This window comes from Thermochaetoides thermophila (genome assembly GCF_000221225.1).
Source record: "Thermochaetoides thermophila DSM 1495 unplaced genomic scaffold scf7180000011815, whole genome shotgun sequence".
NCBI classification, from domain to species: Eukaryota; Fungi; Ascomycota; class Sordariomycetes; order Sordariales; family Chaetomiaceae; genus Thermochaetoides; species Thermochaetoides thermophila.
The window spans coordinates 515,626-533,582 of record NW_006383031.1 but is presented as its reverse complement, the minus strand read 5'-3'; the positions used below and the strand labels follow the sequence as shown (position 1 = coordinate 533,582).

General features: G+C 54.2%; 4 protein-coding genes across 4 annotated transcripts; 2 read left to right on the top strand and 2 right to left on the bottom strand.

The window, feature by feature from the left end:
• Window positions 1-2,358: 2,358 nt before the first annotated feature.
• On the top strand, window positions 2,359-4,202 carry CTHT_0017620 (uncharacterized protein; the record flags this gene model as incomplete). Its single annotated transcript, XM_006692201.1, has 2 exons — window positions 2,359-3,662; window positions 3,719-4,202. The coding sequence occupies 2 exons, from the start codon at window positions 2,359-2,361 to the stop codon at window positions 4,200-4,202; spliced, it is 1,788 nt and encodes a 595-aa protein (XP_006692264.1).
• A 548-nt stretch (window positions 4,203-4,750) lies between these two features.
• Window positions 4,751-6,565, bottom strand: CTHT_0017610 (serine palmitoyltransferase-like protein; the record flags this gene model as incomplete). Its single annotated transcript, XM_006692200.1, has 5 exons — window positions 4,751-4,975; window positions 5,037-5,528; window positions 5,594-6,104; window positions 6,168-6,268; window positions 6,335-6,565. 5 exons carry the CDS (start codon window positions 6,563-6,565, stop codon window positions 4,751-4,753), a joined length of 1,560 nt encoding a protein of 519 aa, XP_006692263.1.
• Window positions 6,566-8,670: 2,105 nt separating this feature from the next.
• Window positions 8,671-9,903, top strand: CTHT_0017600 (uncharacterized protein; the record flags this gene model as incomplete). Its single annotated transcript, XM_006692199.1, has 1 exon — window positions 8,671-9,903. The coding sequence occupies one exon, from the start codon at window positions 8,671-8,673 to the stop codon at window positions 9,901-9,903; it is 1,233 nt and encodes a 410-aa protein (XP_006692262.1).
• Window positions 9,904-10,713: 810 nt separating this feature from the next.
• CTHT_0017590 (1,3-beta-glucan synthase component-like protein) lies at window positions 10,714-16,634 on the bottom strand (the record flags this gene model as incomplete). The annotated part of the gene is made up of 3 exons (XM_006692198.1): window positions 10,714-11,062; window positions 11,122-16,377; window positions 16,459-16,634. The coding sequence occupies 3 exons, from the start codon at window positions 16,632-16,634 to the stop codon at window positions 10,714-10,716; spliced, it is 5,781 nt and encodes a 1,926-aa protein (XP_006692261.1).
• Window positions 16,635-17,957: the final 1,323 nt, after the last annotated feature.

Sequence of the window (17,957 nt, the reverse complement as noted above, 5' to 3'; positions counted from 1 at the left end):
CCATAGATATCTGCCTGAAAAACGCCTAAGCGTGGCGAGCAGTTTCCCTTTTATAAATGTCCTTTCCCTCAATGTCCGAGTAGTGTCGGTGTGTTGAAAGGGGCCACTCTCTTGGGTAGGTGAGGATATATATGTGGGAAAAAAAGCGATTACATCAAGCAGAAGATATCAAGAGAACCAAAACTGTCAGGCGAAATGACCGGAACAGCACGGCTATAAGGATGGGTTCTACCAGTAAGTATTCAGTGAATCATATGAAACTCGCCTTTGACACTCAAAACTTCTGAGGCGAAGGGAATCTCAGACTCACCGTTCATATACAAGCTGGTTGGCTTCCAATGGTAAAAGACGGCTCAGTCACAATGGTAAGCTGTTGTCAAATCTGCCAACTAACCCCGAGCACCTATGTGAAAGAACTGCCTGAAATGAACGGACCCCCATGTATCTGATCAAGAAAAGGTGTATGTTGGTCTGAAAACTCCGAGGACAAACGACAACAGGATCGCTGTAAGGTCATTGCTTCGAGATCGTCACCACTTGGATGAGGTCTACCAAATAAGTCCTAGGCAAAAGATAGTATCAGTGAGGAAACACTTCGATCTATCACAACCCAGCCAGACCCTCGGTCAACTCCGAGTCAATGTTATTTCAACTTGACTGGACATGGAGTCACTCAACTCTTCATCTCCAATCTTTTTTCAGGTACATGGTGCAAAATTTTCTTTCGTGCAGCGTAAGTACTTCGTCATCTATTCGGCATCAAGATTTTCATGGCTATATGACTGCCCGCCGTCTCGGGCCTTGCCGGTGCACAGAGTTAAGAGTTGCAGACGAGGAGTGCCCGATGCAAGTGATCAAGTCAGTCACACAAGGCTCTCCTGCCCAAGCCCGAGGTAAATCTACTGTAACGCAATGCTAGAGCCTTGCCCAGCACAAATGACAAACCTGATCCCATAACAGCTTCCCCGCGATCTGGCAGACTGGAAGTCGATCTGCTAGGGCTAGTATGCAGTAGTAATGCATATGACAGCCCCAACGAAACGGCAGCAACTCGGCAGCAGAGCCGGCTGAAGACAGACATAGGAATGCTCAAATTTGGGGAGCTGCGGTTGGGCAGACCAGTGAATGTACGTAACGCATGCTGTGATGGATACAGATGTTGGAGCAATTTATCTTGGAGCCAACAGGCGGGTTCCCCGTCTGCACTGTTGTATCAGAGAGGCTAGAGTTGCCCAAAGGCCCCAGACCCCGACGAATCGGGCCCTAGATGTGGTCCATCGGCATCCGCCCATGGGGCTCTTATCAGTTGCCTCGGGTAGATGCGACAGTGCTCCATTCGCTGTTTATCCCATCATCCATGCAATGGAGGAGTCGAAGAATTCGCTTTCGCATGCTGTTCGCCTGTGTGCTAGCATCTGGCCCGGGGCCCCCACGCAGCTGATGCTCAGCCCAGTCTGGAGCGTTGATGTCTGCTGTATGAACCCAAAACGTATGTTTGTAATGTTGTGGTGTAGCTGGACGTGGTGTAAGTCGCCTGTAGCCTGGCCAGCAGAATGCTACCCTCCACGACAATCCTTGACAAGACTACCATCTATCAAGCGCCATCAGGCCGACGGCGGCGCCGGAGCTGCCCGACATCATCAGAATGTGCCAGCCGGCGCATTCTTTCGCCTGCTGCCGGTCATGCTGTGCCTAATCTCTCAGTTCCATGTTTCCCTGCCCTTCATTCCAGAAACAGATGGCGATCCAATAGCACGGGAGAGAGGGCCCAGGCTAGCTGATCATGGATGAGATGTGCCGTTGTCGGCAGCATTGCACATCGCAAGCGGGACAAATGCCATGCCGGCGTATCCCTGTGCGTCTCAAAGCGCCACACCCACAGAACACCCACAGGCACCCACCACGGGGTCCACTGCTGCAGCATCTGGGATCGTGTAAGAGAATCAGGGATCTATGAGGTGGATATGGGATCCGGTGGAGAGCGGCGAGATACGCGATAAGGACGTGTGCCTGGCAGTCCTGGGGAGTATGAGACGAAAACTGTGATGAGAATTCTGCGCGTCCACGGGCTGTGTATAAACAAGTTATAATCCCCCCAGGAATGACAGCTCGAGACCGTCCTGTTTGATCATTGTCATCATCATCACACCAAGCAAATACATAGGCAGCTGTAGTTTAACTCATCTGAACTCCCGTCTCTCCTGCTGCCCGGCCTCCTTCCTCCTCCTCCGTGCCCTTACTCCGGCTCCACCCCACTTCCGGTCCGGATACACACCGGCGACGGCGCCGTTCCGAACTAAGACTCTTGTCTCGGTCACACACCACTAACGCCGAGACGAACACCACCAGACCGTCACAATGGATGAGGATCAAGGCCCGTCCGTGATCACGCCGACGAACTCGCAGCCGGCAAAGCGCTCTCTGCCAGCCCGCACAGTGGAGAAGTTCCGCAAAACCTTCCTCACCAAGGAGGGCCTCATCGGCAACTACGACTATGCTTTCCTCTTCCGTCCGAACCTCCCCTTCATGAAGAAATCCGACCGGCCGGCGCCCTTCTTCGGACTGAATGACCGCATGCCCGTGCTGCTGGCCCTCATCCTGGGCTTCCAGCACGCCCTGGCCATGCTTGCCGGCATCATCACCCCACCCATCATCATGTCAGGCGGCGGCGGCGTCAATCTCACAGCCGACCAGCAGCAGTACCTCGTCTCAACCGCCCTGATCGTCAGCGGTCTGCTCTCCGCCATCCAAATCACCCGCTTCAAACTCGGCAACACAGGCTACTATCTCGGCACGGGTCTGATCTCTGTCGTCGGCATCTCCTTCGCTATCATCCCCGTCGCCTCAGGCGCCTTCGCCCAGATGTACGCCAACGGCTTCTGCCCGGTCGCTGAGGACGGCACCAAGCTGCCGTGCCCTCAAGGCTACGGCGCAGTCCTGGGCACAGCAGCCGTCTGTGCCCTGGTCGAAATCGCCATCTCTTTCGTCCCGCCCAAGATCATCCTGCGCGTGTTTCCACCCATCGTCACTGGCCCGACGGTCATGCTGATCGGCATCAACCTGATCGCGTCCGGCTTCAAGAACTGGGCGGGCGGCAACGGCTCCTGCTACGGCGACAACCCGGCCCCCGAGTTCGTCAAGTGCCCTAACATCTACGCGCCGCATGCGCTTCCCTGGGGCTCACCCGAATTCCTGGGTCTGGGTTTCTCCGTCTTCGTGACCATCATCCTGTGCGAGCGCTTCGGCTCGCCCATCATGAAGAGCGTCAGCGTCGTCATTGGCCTGCTGACCGGCTGCATCATCGCTGCCGCGTGCGGCTACTTCGACCACAGCGGTATCGACAGCGCGCCATCGGCCAGCTTCATTTGGGTGCATACCTTCAAGCTGACAGTGTATGGCCCGCTGGTGCTGCCGCTGATTGCCGTGTTTATCATCTGCGCATGCGAAGCCATCGGTGACATTACTGCCACCTGTGATGTCTCGCGTCTCGAGGTCGATGGCGAGATCTATGAGAGCCGTATCCAGGGTGGTGTCCTGGCCGATGGCATCAACGGCCTCCTGGCTGCGCTGTGCACCATCACGCCCATGACCACCTTCGCCCAGAACAACGGTGTCATTGCCCTCACTCGCTGCGCGAACCGTTCTGCAGGCTACTGCTGCTGGTAAGCATCCACCTTCTACCTTCCTCTTTTCAGCTCTGATCGCTAATTGATACCAGCTTCTTCCTCGTAATCATGGGCATCTTCACCAAATTCGCGGCCTCCCTCGTTGCGATCCCCTCCGCGGTCCTCGGCGGCATGACGACCTTCCTCTTTTGCTCCGTCGCCGTCTCCGGCATGGCCATCATCGCGAAGAATCCGGGCCCCAATCCCTTCTCCCGCCGCAACCGTTTCATCCTGACTGCCGGCCTAGCTTTGGGCTATGGCGCGACGCTGGTGCCCGACTACTTCTCGCACGTGTTCACGTACGAGGGTGACAACAAGGCTCTACGTGGTTTGTTGGACGCTATTGAGCTGGTCATGGAGACCGGGTTCGCGGTAACGGCGATCGTGACACTCATTCTGAACCTGACGCTGCCGCAGGATATGGGCGATGAGGTGGTCGTTTCGGCGGTTGCGCCCGTGCCAGAGGGCTCGACGGTGGCTGCAGGCGGTTCGAGCGGGAGGGTGACTCCTGATGAGAAGGTTGTCAAGGCTGCTTGACTCTTAGGACGAGTGTAATGCATGTTGGATAGTTAGTTGTGCGTTTTTTTTTCTTGGATACCCTGGTTTGTGTGATGCGTAGGCATTTATAGTTTGGCTTAACTGGGGACACGGTGATACGATCGTTTGGTTTGTAGTTATAAGATCAATGGGTAATGGAATATGAGCAGTCCTCTGAACTGATGGCCTTTATTCAACCTGTGCCTATCGTGTCCCTTGTGCTTGAAGGGTACTCTCTAAACCTTATCATTTGTCGTTGACAAGAACATGCTCTGCGATCTGACCTCTCTAGAGGATGTCGATAACTCCCAAGTTTTTCATTTTGCCACATGATCTTATCTATGAAACTGCATTAAATTATTAAGTTCATGCCACGGCATTAGTACACTCTGACAGTCATACATACGTATATCGATGTCTACACATTCCTCCCGAGTCGCTTCTAACCAAGCCCGTATCCCCGTCCATCCATCCCAACGCCCCCGCCCTATATGTCCACTATTTGGATAGCCACATCACATAATCATACCGGGAAGTGTTCATGCCGTTCAAGCTACCGGAACGTTAAGCTTGTTGTTCGTCTTGCGGGTCATGACCTTGGTGATAGCATGGCGGATCGTGATGCCGGCCTTCTCGATTTCCTTCTTCGACAAGGCTGCAGTCACGCACACCTTAAGGGCCGGCTGAGGGACGTAGTCGCCGTCCTTGAGGGCGGTGTGGTTGGCAATAGGCTGGCCCTTGAGACGAGTGATCAAGACGCCGTTGGCAAGAGCCTGTTGTTTTCCTCGTTAACAAATCCATTCAATATCGTTGAAGTCAAAGAGGGATCCATACCTCATCAACACATTCTCCTAGCAGCCTCTCCTGATCCTCAACGGTCAATCTCCGGGCATTGACAACCTCAGGCTTGATGACCAGGATGAGGATAGGGTTCTCGGGCGCGCTGGTGCAGACGACATATTCGCTCTTGGGATCCAGCTGGGCACGCAGGACACGAATGTTCTCGCGGCATTGAGTAAGGATCTCGGGGTTGGACGAGAGAAGGTTGATGCACTCGCTGGCGGTTGTTGCAAGCATAGCGGGAAGGGCAGCAGAAAAGGTGAAGGCCGTTGACGAGATACGCTGATGCTCAACGACATCCTTAGTGCCGGCACAGAAGCCACCGCCACCGCACAGAGGACCAGCAAGCGAGCCGATAATAACATCGATCTGGGTCGGGTCAACGTTCTGCGCTTCAGTCAAGCCGCGGCCAGTGCGACCAAGGACACCGAAGGACCAGGTCTCGTCGAGCATGATACGGAACTTGTACTTCTCCTTGAGCTCAACCTGCAGACGTCGTTAGCCTTTTATTGGAAGCGTGTTTGGCTTTATTGCATAGGCAAGGGACGTACCAGCTTGGGGAGATCAGTCATGTCGCCAGTGGTCTCGAAGAGAGCTTCCGTTACGATAAACCGCCGAGTGAGCTTCTTGCCAGCTTGTTCCTTGACGATCTTCTGCATGACACGCTCGAGGTCCTGCATATCATTGTGATTGTACCAGCGGATGACGCTACGAGAGATCTCGAGACCCCGACGAATTGGGAAGTTGACGCCCCTGTCAGCGACGATAATATCGCCACGCTTGCAGAAGGCCGGGATAACGCTGGTGATGGTCGAGAAGGAGTGTGCGTAGACAAGGCAAGACTCGGTGCCAAGATAGTTGGCGATATCGGCCTCGGTCTTCATGTGGACGTCTTGGGTACCGTAGAACTGCGGCGGGCCACAGGGACCAACACCATAGGTGCGGAGGGTCTGAATGGCCTTCTCCTTGATCTGCTCATTGGCGTTGAAGTTGTAGAAGTTGTACGACGCAAGGTTGATGACAGTCTTGCCGTTGACCAGCTTGACCTTTGGGCCCGTTGGGCTTGTTCACCGTTAGTATTTCGCTTGCTCCCCTTTTCCGCGTCGCGACCATAGGTGTCCTTACCCAACAATCACAGGTACCTTCTCCATCTCGGCCTCCTGCTGCGGCGTCGGCGCAGGCACCAGCGGCTCGGGCTGCCACTCCTCGACCAGCTCATCAATTTCCTGAGCGAAACAGTTGTGAGTACGTCTGCTGTCCCTCGAATGCCTGCCTCAGACCATAATACCCACCTCCTCGGTCAGTTGGACATAGTTCTGCTTATCGGTCTTGTAGCTGGGCGACAGCAAGTAGCGGATGAAGAAGATGAAGAGAATCAGCTCGATAGCCGAGCGGATCGGGTCGTTCTGGTAGCTGGAGCGCACATAGCGGATGATGACGGCCGATCCAGGCACCTTCTGAAAGGCGATGGCCGCCTGATGGAGCCAGTACGTGACATGCGACTGTACCTCGTGTAGGTCCATGTTGGCGGCGCGCAATGCTGCTTTTGTTGCTGACGAGAGTCGGGCTTATGAGCGTGCCTCAATTGGCGAGCCACATTGGTATCGTGGTGATGCAAGGGAATCAAGTGGTGGCGGCGCCTCGCTCCGACTTGGATGGTATTGTCGTTGTTCCTCTGGGCAGCGCTTGCAGCGGAAAAGATTCAAAAACATGACCATCGGAAACGGCGGCGTTGTGCTACGAACTCCGATACGCTGCTGACACGTAAGATACATGGGTATCTTTCGATAAGGGGCCGGCGGTGATTGATTCGCGCCGTGGTCCGATGTTCAGCCACAATGCTTCCACGTGCGCCACTTGCGGCCAACGCAGGCAATGTGGAGCAGCTGGAATAATGTGAACAGTAGGTGTCTCTCAAAGACTCCCCACAAGGTGCTGCTTTCCCAAAAATAATGAACTAGTCTTTGTACTTTACCCACTAATCAGAGTTGAGCTGGTTAAAAGGGCAAAGCACATAAGATATGGAGATTCATCGGCCTATTTGCCACTTCACGAGATGTACTAGCGGTGGTGGAACGATGAACTTCTGCAGCGTTCAACGATTTGCAGGTATCTCTGCCAGATTTCTTCGCCACGGAAAGAGTATACCTCCTTGGCAGGCACCTCAGAAAGATGAGTGAAAAGCGTACTTACAGTGCGAAGCCCAGATCGTTCCATACAAGTTGTCGCTGATGTGCTTGTTGGTGTTAGTAATGGGTTAACTATTTAATTGATATTGATCCAGTTATTGTAATCAGTTTAAGTAACGGGGTAGAACAGGATGACCGTGCCGTAAAGGCAAGTCGGTACGGCATATTGTGTATATTCGGCCACGGATGCACTTCCATACATTACAGCGCCACGTGTAGTTTTTATCGATCTATACTATCTTGGAGGATGAGATGGGGGATATGAAGGTGTAGTCGCTCACGTTGTATTCCCACGACACTGAACTGGTCATCCATGGGGGTTGAAAGCCAGTGGGGTCGTGGTAGTGTGAATATATACTCCTGTTCCCCCGAGCGCCGTGGATTCTCTGGTATGGCCATATGATATTCTATGAAGGCTATATTGCGCGATGCACTACTCCATTGTCTTCCCTTGTACATAAATAGGGGGATTACACGTTAGAGCGCACATCACCCCTGACTATACCCACTCCCGCAGCTACCAGCGGAAGTGGCCCAGGACGTCAGGGTCCGAGTTCACCTGTTAGTTTGTGCTGGGGTTATATCTGTTGTGGCCTTGGGTCTTGTTCTCTTAAGTCCCGGATGTCTGCAAAAAGGATCCGTGAGAAGCAGAGTTTGAATGAATGGATTTTAAGGGATCTTCAAGGCGTTTGTCTTCGTAGGAAATAAGATACATGGAACTTATCAGACAGTGCTTCTATATGGTGCAACATTTTCGGATCGGGGTTTACTCGGTGATTAGATTGCTTAACCTTTTTAAAATTTCAAACTAATCATGGACCAAAAGAAGCGACAGTGTATCTGGTGTGGCTTACCGGGCCCCAACAAAAGAAACGTTACAAAGAGCTGGATGTCTCCTGCGCCACATCCATAGCCACATTTGACAAAGCAAGACATGACTTTGTTGGCACAGGACATCATTGCCCTGCTTATTCGTTTTCCAGCCAATATTTGTTGACCTGTAAAACACTTGGCCTCTCTCATGTCAGGTTGTCCCAAATCCTCTGGATGATTGCACTGTGCCACCTTTTCTCCAGGAACACACCAGGATTATGAGAGAGTGTTGTCGAACCTGCCAAGCCTGCGCTTCGAGGGTTTAAGTGCTCACGTGATTACGCGCCACGCGTTAGGGATGCAGTTAAGACTTTTGACATTTTCTGGGAAACATATTGCAACCTTAATTCCTCACCTGTTCCTGAAACCATTGACCACGCAAGTCAAATCCTGAAGGGTACCAACCAAATCCTTTGACTTAGAAGCTAGTTTTACACTTGTTCGTCATCCAAGCGAGGCATTCTGCCTCTCGAACCTTCTCCTTAACATCTCAGGGCTCCCTGGTAAGAGGTGTGGGAGTGATACGGGACGACGACTACTCTAACTTGGTCAAACCTCTCCTGCAAATGCCATCAGCACATCGCAATCAGCACTTCCGGTCGAAGAAGTTCCCCCATCGCCCCGCTCCAAAATCCGATCCGTCACCTGGCGCAAGCCATAGTAGGCGCCCGCCACCGACAGACCACACCAACTCGCGGCCAGCAAAGCGACCTAGACAAGACAGGGAGCCCAGGTTCACGGAGCAGCAGCAGTCATCATCATTTCACGGTTTAGCGCCTCGTAAGCAGCACCACCACAAGTTTAAGAAAGAGCCCCGGTTCAGGCGACAGCGATCTCCCTCTTTCGAGCCAACACCGTCACCGTCGTTCGAATTCGAGGTAGAGGACGATGAGGTTGAGGAATGGGAGCCCGAGCCCGACCTCATCTCTGGACCCAGAGTTGAGGAGTTAACGTCGCCTTCTCCCCCACCGTCTCCAGCAATGCGCCAGCCTGAGGCCACGAGCAATGGCGACTGCGAATCCAAGCCAGAGTCTAAGCCCGACTCAGAGCTTCATACCGAGTCTGAGAATGCCCCCGGTCAACTCATCCTACACCCCCTCTCTCACCAACAAACACCGCGCTCCCTCCAAATCAAATTCCGCCGCACCGTCACCTGGGACACTTCCAGCGCTTACTTCCAGTCCCAGCAACAAAACCAACAACTTAACATCCCCGACGTCCCCGAAGAGCGCACCGTAATCGAAACCATCCCCCTCCCCCTCAACCCACAAACCTCCCGCCCCGACACTCTCGCCACAGCCAAATTCCTAGGCCGTCTCATCGGCGAATGCCAGCGTGGACTTTACGACGCAATGTGCGAGCTCGCGCACGAAGCAGGCTATCCCGCGGATTGTGTTCAGCACAAGCGGCTTTCCGCGCGGTGGTTCGTTGTCACGGGGCAGCGGTTCGAGGATGTCAAGGAGCTTGGGCGGGTTGAGAAGCCGGCTAAGTCGAGGGTACGTCCTGGGTTCTTGGACGCGGTGCCGATTGTTGAGGCGTTCCTTACTTATGGGCACTTGGCGGGGCGGGAGGATGTGGCCGCGCCGTTTTGGCTGGAGCTGGAGTACGTCTATGAGATTGGGGCTCCAGCGCCGAGGAAGGGACGTGAGCATCGTGATGGCGCGCGCGGGAGAAGGAAGGGCCGCGGTGGATATTATGAGAATGTTGAGTTTTACGTTGACGACGACCCTGACGAGATGACTGTTATTGACGACTTTGGCTTTCCGTTGATCGATGACTTCTTTCCGGCTTGGTTTTAGACACCGACTATCTGATGGGATACACATAGGTTTGTTCTCATGATCCTGCCTCTAATACGCATTCATCTAGGACTCGATATTCTGACTGCCATCCACAAACATTTGCCACATGCTTCATCAACTTTGCGGATTGGAAAGTTGAGTCATCCATTGAACTAGCTGGCTATTAACATTAGTTTTTCTGCTGAACCGTCTTATTTTACTAGCAATATTTTGTGCTCATCGAAACCTCGCTTTCAGAATCCATCCTTATCAACCACGCAAAACACCAGAAAACCATCGTAAACCAACACAAATAGTAGTATGCTGTAGGTAACAAAACAATCATTGCGCGAGTGATAATGGAAAGACTACTACTACCAAGCAATGCCACCTGCCCACCCACCTAACCAACAAGACTGAAGACAAAACGATCGTACCTAAGTACCTGACAACGAACGCAGAGTCCTAGAAATACTGTGTAGTAGGATGGGTGGGCAAAAAAATACACAAGACACCTGTACAATACACATGGATATGCATGCAAAACCACCGCTCCGAAATTGTCTCACTGTATCTCTTCTCTTCCGCCCTGGGTGTGCGTGTACTCTTGCTTTTCACCAAAAAAACGAAAGTAGGAACCCGTCAACAACCAGCCAAAATGACAACCTGCAACCCCCCTTATCCATGCTACTTCCTCCTCTAGCGCATGCAAATTTGTCCAACCATCAACCGGCCAGATATTAAACAGGTGTAAGGGAACCCATCCTTTGCATGATGAAAATGATGCTGACTTATTCTCTTTTTTTTTTTTTCATACGCTGTGCCCTCTCAGAGGAGCAACATCCGCCTGTCGTCGGCGCTCTTAGTCGGCCTCGGACCAACGGTCGTCGACGAAGGACCTTTCCAGATACCGCTGTACGACGGCCAGGCATCCGTACCAGTCGGCTTCCTGCCGAGCGTGTTGTCATTGTTAAGGCCAGTCGGCTGCATGAGCTTGTACTTGGAGATGAGGTCGTCGAGCGAGTCAAGAGGGATGTGCTTGCCGGCGACGGACGGGCCGACCATCAGGGCAACGAACACGATCAACAGGGTGAAGTAAAGGATGGAGTAGCGGATGACGCGACGGCGACGAAGCTTGGTCTGCTTCATCGAGTAGATTGGCGGGCGGATTTGACGACTGTGTGGTTGTTAGTCCCAGTTCGTTTAAAAAAAAAAAACTCAAATGATATTACATACCTAGGGCGCAGCCAGAATAGCATCATCGAGTGCAGCTTGTCAACCTGAGGAATCAGGATGATGGGCAGCATCATAAAGAGGATGACGTGGCCAAGGATAAAGTCGGCAGCGAACATGCTAAGCTCTGTGATCTTGCAGAGGAATTCACGTGCCGGCTGGGACATGGTGTGCCAACCCATAGAATACCACTTGCCTGTCCAGAAGGCGATGTTGGACTGGTCGGTCTTGAACTCGCGGGTAAGGGCAAGGCAGATGATGAGCTTGAAGAACCAGCGTTGGATGGCCACGACTGCGATCATGCCAAGGAGAGTGCGGGTGAAGTCGAAGCCCTCGAGGACGTACATGACCTCAAAGAAAACGAGCAGGGCAATGACCGCAACAGCGTGGGCAATGGCAGCCAACACGGCACCGAACTTCTTGCAACACATGCTAAGCACCGGACCCATGCAGCAAGCCATGCCGAACATGGCGGCTAGGACACCCGCGTTGATGGCGATAGGGGCGAAGGCGACAATGGCGAGGCGGATGAGGGAAGCGGTGGCGGCCAGCTTCTTGCCTTTATTGTTCTCTGGCAAGACGCCCGTCTGCGCGTTGATGAAGAGGTAAGGAATCACGGTGACAAGGACCAGGCAGAACGGAGTGAGCATCTCGGACCAGAAAATGTTGGTAATGGCGGCACGAGGAACATCGGCGGAGAGCTTGCCAGAAGGATCGCCAATGACCTTGCGCTTGTAACCAGTGATTCTGGTACGCGAGAGACGGCAGTAGGCGATCCACGACGAGGCGTGCGAGCGAGAGTTGCCACGAGAGAGCCAGCGCAGGTACTCGCGGTAGTCGATGAAGAAGTCGGTCCAGGCGAACTGGTGAGGGTTGTAGAGGAAAGGCGAAATGACCAGCGCCAACAGGGACACCCAGAAATACACCAGGGCGACTTGCCAGACCGTGAGTGTCGCGAACAAGAGCATCATGCAGAGGCGCGCACCGAAGTAAATGGACGGTCCAGCGAAACGCGAGTAGAGGACGCCGAAGGGAATACGAGCTGTAGCGAAACCACGACCAGTACCAATGTAGCGGGCACCACCGAAGGTGATATCGGCCTGCACGGAGTTGGCGTAGATCTGGCAGACGAAGACCTCGAAGAAAGGCGAGAGCGAGCAGATCTGCTTCGCGAAACGAGTCGCAGCGCGCAGAAGACCGCGCTCCATAAGCTCCTGCACGAACAGCGGCACGAACGACAAGAAGAAGACGAAAAAGATGGAGAGAACACTGCGGTAGATCCAGTCCATGAGCGCGTCCGTGTTGGAGCAGCGGGTCGGGAACATGGGATCCTTGATGGGAACGTCGCGGTTGTACTCGCACGGGATGGTCTCCCTCCGGAGGACGCCGATCTGGAGCAGGGTGATCATGAAGAGCTGCACCGACAACATGATGAACATGTTGTTGACGTGGAAACCAGGATGGGCGTAGTAGAAGGCGAGGAAGCGATCCAGAGGGAGCTGCGTGCCGAGGTAGTAGTACTCGCGAGAGAGCATCTGCTCACCCATACCAGTGCCGATCTTGGTGGTGAAGTTCAAAATGGAGCCGAAACCCAAATCACGACCCTTACCGCACTGGTAGTATTCGCAGTGCTTGATGCGACCACCACGGAGCATAGCGTTCATACCGGCGTAAATATCCTCGTTGAGATGCAGACCCTTCTGAGCCTTGGAGACGCCACCGCGAGTAGTCATGAAGATGCCGTTCAGGAAGTCGGGGTGACCATAGTGCAGCTTGGCGCCGATCTGGGCCATGGTTCTGGCGAAGAGCGTACCGAATGTCTGTTCCTTACCGGCGGCGACGTCACCAAGGATACCGATGTTCTCAGAGAAGATGTACTCGCGAGCACCCAGGATGGCGACCGGGTTCTTGACGGGGTTCTTGACGCCAGGGGTGTAGGGGGAAACGTTGTCGGTCTTCATCTCCTCGAACTCGGCCAGGACGCTGCGGATCTTGAGGCATTCCTCCAGGTAGTTGTCCTGGTTGGCGTCGATAAGCTGGATGTACTCGCCGCGGTAGAAGATGAGAGCGTGGTTCTGGTTGTCCGATTTGCCATCACCAAGGATCGGGTTGCCGGAGAGTTGAATGCGGAACTTGGGCTTGCGCTGGCCGTTCTCCATGATCTCCGAGTGACCGTCGATAAGAGCAGAGTACAGGCGAGGCTCTTCACCCTCAGCAACCGGCGGATCTTCGTCGAGGTAGGCGATCTGCAGGTCGGGATAGGCACGGAGCAGGAACTCGGCGTTCTCCATCTCCTCCTTCTTGAACTTGGCGAAACGCTGCATCGAGACCACCAGCTTGAACTTGCGCCGAGCCATACGCTCCAGCTCACGCTCGAGCTTATCGGAGTTGCCGCCGAACATCTGGACGACTTCGGGGTTCTCGACCCGATAGAGAAGCTTGATGGCACGACTGTAGTTCATGAAACCGGAAATAGTGCGGTAGAGGGTCTGGAAGCGCAGAGAGGCCCAGATACGGGTGCGAAGCGTGTACTCAGGAGCCGACGACTTGAAACCGATGCAGTAGAAGGGGAGATCATCGATCTTGCTCTTGGCCTGGTCCTTCTCCTTGTCCTCCTCGCCGTTCATCTGAGAGGTCTCGTCCGCCAGAATCTTGGTGTCCTTGACAAAACAATCCCACTCATGGGGGTGCAGTTGCTTGAGGTACTCGAGAAGCGTGACACGCGAATACGGGTCGTCCTCGCGAATGATCTCACGGAGCGAAAGGAGGATCTTCTCGCTGTAGTGGGGAATCATGACGGTGAAGGTCGGCATGTTGTCCACAGGCAGCGGCTCAGGAATCGGGGTCGACAAAGACTGGGCAAAGAACGAGATACGACGCTCAGCCTCACTATGGCTGGGGAAGAACTCGGTCTTAAAGGAGTGGTCTTCCTGCGACACGAAGAAGGTCGGAGCGCGGAGCGTACGCTTGCCTTCCTGCTCAGAAGGAACCTGGTGGTAGAGCAGCTTCTGGACATGGTCTATAGCCAGCAGATGCTCGCGATACATCGAGATAACGATGGCATTCCAGATCTGCGAGACGAGCACCTTGGGCTTGTACTTGATCTCCATGTCGGTCGTAGCCAGGACCTTGGAGTAGATACGCTTGGGCAGGCGCGAGAAGATGTTGCGCCAGGGCGTCCAGATCGAAGAACCGAGGTAGAAGGACCGGGCAATCGAGCAGACCGTGTTGAGCAAGACCCACCAGAGATAGGTGTCGAGGAAGAAGAAGATCAAGTCGGTGAAGAGCATGATGGCCAGGGTGATATGAGGCTGGTAATCGCAGAGGTACTTCTTGACAATAGTGTCACCCCAGCAACTGGTGGTGTCCATGAGCATCAAATACCGGATGGGATCGCGGATCGAGAGTGTCAAATAGACATAAGACTCTCCGAACTTCGCCCCAAAGACCGTTATCCAGATGCCGTAGGACAAGGCCATGTCGTTACCCTTGAGCCGAGGCCAGCTAGCGGTGAAGGTCTGGCTGGCAACATATCTCCTCGGGTGCTTCGTCAGGTAGCTGCCAAACAAGCCACCCAGCGGCTGGATCGAGTAGAACAGGAAGGTGATCAGGGCGATGAAGAAGTGGACAATACCGACAATCAGCGTAGTCTTCTCGTTCTGCCGCTTGAGATAAGCATCCAGGTTCTCAGCAGGCATGAAGACGTAGACGCCGGGAGCGATATTGACAATCAGGACGACAAGACAGAAGAGTAGACGCTTGGTCAGGTGCTGAGCACCAGCCCATTTGCGCGGTACGTACGCCCACTCGGCCAGGGTAGCAAAGACCTGGATCGCAGCGGCGATGACACCACCAAAACCGACGAAAGACCAATACGCACCCGGAGGAGGACCGTTGTTGAGCTGCTGCTCGTAGTTCGGCGTAATGAGCGTCGGGGCATTATAAGCCGTGAAGAACCAGAACATAGTCAGGTGAATAACCCAGATACGGTTGAAGTTGACGAGAATGTGGAACCACGAGCGCGTCTCACGGTAGGTCTTGAAGAAGACCTTCTTCCAGTTAACGTCCTTGAGCTTGAGATAGCGCTCAGCGGGAGGGATATCCACGAGCCTGCTCTTGTCCTCCAGCACGATGCGCTCAATACCCTCGGGATACCAGAAGAGCTGGTTGCAGTCGTCATAACCGATGATCTGGGCATGGTCCTTCTCGCGACGGACATACTTGCCGTCAAGGATTTCGTAGCCCTGGTCGCGAAGGAAGCGATAGAGAGGGGTGATGACGTTGTTCAGGAAAGTGAGCTCCTCGACGGGCTCGACCATGTTCTGGCAAGCAGGCGAATTGAGGTAATCGTCGGCGCACTTGAAGATGAAGCAGAGACACTCGGGCATGAAGCGGACCTGGTTCGCCTCACCCCAGATGAGGAGGTAGAGGGCGAGCTGGCGAACACGATCATGCTGCGACATCTTATTCATGCGGGTCTTCCAGCGGTACTCGGCAGCCTCGAGCGAGTCGTCACCCTCGAGCTCCTGGAGCATCTCAGCCTCGCTCTGAGGCTGATCGTTCTTCTTGCCCTTCTTGCCCTTCTTCCTGCCCTTCAAATTCGCGAAACCGACCTGGTCGTCTAGATCCAGCTGGGCAGCGAAGTACCACTTGCGGTAATTCGCGTTATCGCCGCCGATGTAATCAGCGTGCAGGGACAACAGGGCCTGATTCGGTGTCATGCGGGAGGCCCTTGAATCGAGGAGGGTCATGAAGTGGTCGTACATGTTGCGCATGCTGTCGCGCTGGAAACCAAACTTGGCGGTCAGGTCCAGGAAGATGTCCTCAATTTCCTCCTTCGACAGGGGAATTTGAGCGTCCGAGGTCCAGGCAGGATACGGCTCGCGGGAACGCTGAGGGATCGGGGCGCCATAGTCGCCATAGGCCGGGGTCGACGCGCCAGAGGAACGGTTGCCGCCATAGGAGAATTGCGACGATGGGGGGCGATAGCCGCCGTTGTGACCGTCGTAGCCGTCGTACTGCTCGTCGCCGCGTCCGTAGTAGTCCATGTTAGCGGCTCGTGCCATATCGGACGGCATCGTAAAATCACTGAACGCCTCGGACTCCTCCTCCGAGCCATTGCGCTGACCGTAACCCCGGCGGTCGTAACCCTGGTCGTAGTAGCCATCGTTGTAGTAATCGTCGCGATACTGATCAGGGTTGTCATAATAGCCACCGTCCTGGTGATAAGGGTTGTTGGGATCGGCATGGTAGTAACCGCTGTGGGAGGTCAGAGGTCAGAGCGGCCTATGATATGAAAGGGAAAAGTGGAAAAGGAGACGTCAATAGGGGTATACATACGATTCGTCATAGTACCCGTCACCGCCTTGGCCACCGTGACCACCACGGCCACCGTAGCCATTGTCGTAGTACTGCCCGTTGTCCTGGTAGTAGCCGTCGTTGCCATGATGGCCGCCGCCGTAGCCATCGTCATAGCCATGGCCGCCATGGCCATGGCCTCCTTGGTATCCCGACATGGTGTGGGCTTGGAGTCTACGAAGGGGTGTGTCAGCGGTCAGAAGCAAGCAAAGTAAGAGGATAGGCGTGATAGTTGCATGTATAAACAAAATGATCCGGGTCGACTGAGGAGATATCCGGTCGTTGGGGGAGGAGCAACTTCGGGACAAACAAGTGAATAACTAACTCACCAGGCCAGTCTCAGCAGCTCATCGAAGACTGATCAACAAAGGGAGGACGGCTCTTGTTTTGGCGGTTTGGATTGTTGACGCACAGCAGGCGCTTAAGCGATTGACTGGGTGGGCGCAGTGGGGCGCTACACAGAATGTTGGCCGGTGGTTGGCTTGGGGATGACGCGCGGTCGGGAATCCAACCAGGAACAGGAGACACTGAGAGGCGGTCGAGCGCGGCCACCGCTACACAGAACCAAGAAAACGAAATGTTCCTGCGCGGGCAGGAGCCGAGATAGCAGATCTGGAAACGAGAGACTGAAAGAGATGATGCAAGAAGAGCGAGTGTCGGGTGTCGGGGAAAGGGTAAAGAGAGAGAGAGAGAGAGAGAGAGACTCCTGCTGGCTGCTGCAGAAAGGAGAGTGGAGGTTGAGTTTGTGGAAGTGGTGGATGGGAGAGAATGCCTGGGAACAAGGAAATGGAAGAAAAAGGAGGCATTCAAATGTGGGTTCGTTTCGCAGTGACGGAAAGAGACAGGAGCCAGGTAAGAGCGATGGGCATGGGTGGGGATGGGACCGGCTTGTTGTCCGCGACAGGGGTCCTGACCACCCAGCCAGGGGCTTTTCGAAAGGAAAAGAGCGACTGGCTCAAGGGGCAGGCCGTGTGGGGTCATTGGCGACCTGCACTGTGTACGGTAGGAGGACACCAACTGGCGGTTTCATGATGCATTCATTCAATGCTTCGTAAAGTTGCAAACACTTTGCATGCATGTTCCTGTGCGAAAGATGCGCAAGAGAACAGTGATTTTGGTACTTCTCAGGCTGCTTGTCTGCTACCTTGTCACTGTGCCCTAAAGTGTTCCAGGGTTCTTATGACCGTCATCATCTCATCCACCCACACTAGACAGTGCCTGTTCCATAGTCCCCCAGTCCAGACCAAAACGCTTTTTCTCGACTCCTGGTTCGCCAGGCCAGGTTCGTGTTTTGCGAGAGTGTCTGGTCGGCCTGGATTGCGATGCCAAGCTGGGTTTTCTTGCCACTTCCACCAGGCTCCTGGCCTGTGCTAAGAATTTTTTTTGGGATCAACATCCACAGCACCCACGGAACAGCTGAGCACTGCTCCTTGGCAGCTGCAGGAGGATTCCGGGAACCGCTGCCACTGTCGTCAGTCCCT